This window comes from Ctenocephalides felis, unplaced genomic scaffold, assembly GCF_003426905.1.
Source record: "Ctenocephalides felis isolate EL2017-DRISC unplaced genomic scaffold, ASM342690v1 CF-g0.4_SCAFFOLD_02791, whole genome shotgun sequence".
Lineage (NCBI taxonomy): Eukaryota > Metazoa > Arthropoda > Insecta > Siphonaptera > Pulicidae > Ctenocephalides > Ctenocephalides felis.
In genome coordinates, this window is record NW_020538945.1 from 36,057 (window position 1) to 38,458 (window position 2,402).

At 34.7% G+C, this 2,402-nt stretch overlaps 1 protein-coding gene across 1 annotated transcript; it reads right to left on the bottom strand.

Annotated features, from left to right (window-relative positions):
• Positions 1-372: 372 nt before the first annotated feature.
• On the bottom strand, positions 373-2,172 carry LOC113381305. Its single transcript, XM_026620255.1, has one exon. It carries the CDS (start codon positions 2,170-2,172, stop codon positions 373-375), a length of 1,800 nt encoding a protein of 599 aa, XP_026476040.1.
• Positions 2,173-2,402: the final 230 nt, after the last annotated feature.

Here is a 2,402-nt window from a genome sequence, read left to right on the forward strand (position 1 = left end):
TAGTATATATATATAAATTACGTTCGGCATGCCATGAAATTTTTAAATTTAAAGCGGCCCGTGGGTTAAAAAGGTTGCTCGCCCTTGTTCTAGTATTAATATATGTATAGGCAGTTTGTACTTGATTTGTTCTGTTGTTTTCGTCATCTGAATAACAATTCTTATTTTTATATTTTTTGTTGATCGTAAATAATCAATAATATCTTTTTTTTTTTTTTTTTTTATTTATTTAAAATGGCCTCGACTTCTTAGTCATCCAGCCATTACAAATTACAATACAAATATAAATATAAACTAAGAAGAAAATTAAAATTAAAATTCACAATACCAATAGAGACTAGTTACAATTAACAAACCTAAAAACATCCTACTCTATAACCTTATATTGGATTCATTTACAAAGTCTATCAGTATTCTGTACAAATCAATGTTATTACTACTAATGATGAACCTAGCATTTATAGGAAATGACACATTCCGCTGTTGAAGCTTTTTAAACAGAATTATTCGTTGCCTTTCATACAATGGACAACTCCACAGTATGTGATCTATTGTGTCCAGTACAGTGCTGCACGAACAGAACGGGTCTTGTTTTATTCCAATCCTAAATAGATGAACATTATTCTTCGTGTGCGCCAATCTTAATCTGCATATTGTAGATATCTCTCTTCTGTTCCAGTTCAATTTTTCAAACCATGTGTTTCTGGACACTATCGGTTTACACGGTCGGAATAATATTCCTTTTGACGCTGATTCGAGATCAAATATTTTTTGCCAATGCAACATCCCCATTTTTGTGATCTTTCGTTTCAGATCCACGGCAGGAGCTTTTTTAATTAAAGTGGCTGAGTTTTGTGCCTCTCTGGCCAGACTATCCGCGATCTCGTTCCCGGTGATATTGTGATGGCCTCTTATCCATACTAATTCGATCCTGTAGTTATTGTTGTTTAGCTTTTCTATTTTTTGTAAACAATCGAATATTAAAGGATTGCCATAATCTTTCGGCATATTTAAGGCATGCAGTGAGGACATGCTATCAGAAAGAATTATTGCCTTCTTTAAATTATGTTCCTTAATTAGGTCTAGCGCACTGTTGATAGCCGTCAATTCTGCAGTAAATATTGATGCCCAATCTGGGAGTTTAATTTGAAGCTGTAAATCCTGGCTTGGTATGTATACAGCACAGCCAACGCCGTCATCAGTTTTTGAGCCGTCCGTATAGATTTGTATATACTTTTCCCATCTAGTGTTCAATAAGGCGTGCAATTCCAGATTGATTATTTTCTTATCCATATTCTTTCCAATGACTAATTCGTCTGATAGGTGTATATATTTTTTGGGAATTGTTGCTTTCCAAGTCACTGTGTAGTACGCCAATCTGTTGCTTATTATGATGCTATCTTCTAAAGACTTTAATGAATGGAAACCAGCAACTAGCGGAGGGATCGGTTTATTAAACCAGTACCTATTATTGAAATGCCGAACTGCCAGTGCCTCTAACTGATCTTGAATCCATGAATGATCAAAATTGAATTTTTTGATCAAGAATCTATTCGTTAGTACTTGTTTTCTTATATCTAAGGGAGCTTCCCCGGCTTCAGCTAATAAAGAGTTAGTGGGGGTTGATTTTAAAGATCCCAGACATGTTCTTATGGCTGCAAATTGCGCTCTACTCAACTTTTTATATAAGCCTGCAGACAATCCTCCATAAATTTGACAGCCATAGTCGAAATGGGGTCTAATGATAGCTTTGTATAAAGAAATACATGCATTTGGGTGTGTACCCCAGCTGGTGTTACATACTCTTTTGAGTAAATTAATGCCTTTCTCGCATTTGAATAATATCTCGCTTATGTGCTTATTGAAATTTAATTTTTTATCAAAAGTCACACCCAGAATTTTAATGTTTTCTAATAATTCGATTCTTATCGTGTCAATATCTATTCCATGCATATTTTTAGGAAATCTATGTCTGGTAAAAATTATGCTTTTGGTCTTCCTCGGTTCCAAAGCAAGTCTATTATTCCGCATCCATTCCAAATCTTTTGATATGGCATTAACCATTTCTGTTCTACAATGCTCTACTGAGTGAGAAACTGTGTACATAATCAGATCGTCCGCATATTGTAGCTTTTTGACTCTTGTCCCTTCTGACGATATAAAGTCTGCCATATAGATGTTAAATAGGCGAGGGCTCAGAATCGAACCTTGTGGGATGCCCGTATATGATGTCCTTGGCCCTATTAGACGGTTCTTATTTCTCACGTAAATTTTCCTATTGGATAGTAGTGACATCATAATAATAATAATATTGTCTGGGATCTTATAATTATGTAGCTTCTTTTTGAGAATATTATGATCAACATGATCATATGCCTTTTCAATATCGGCCGTAACTAGTA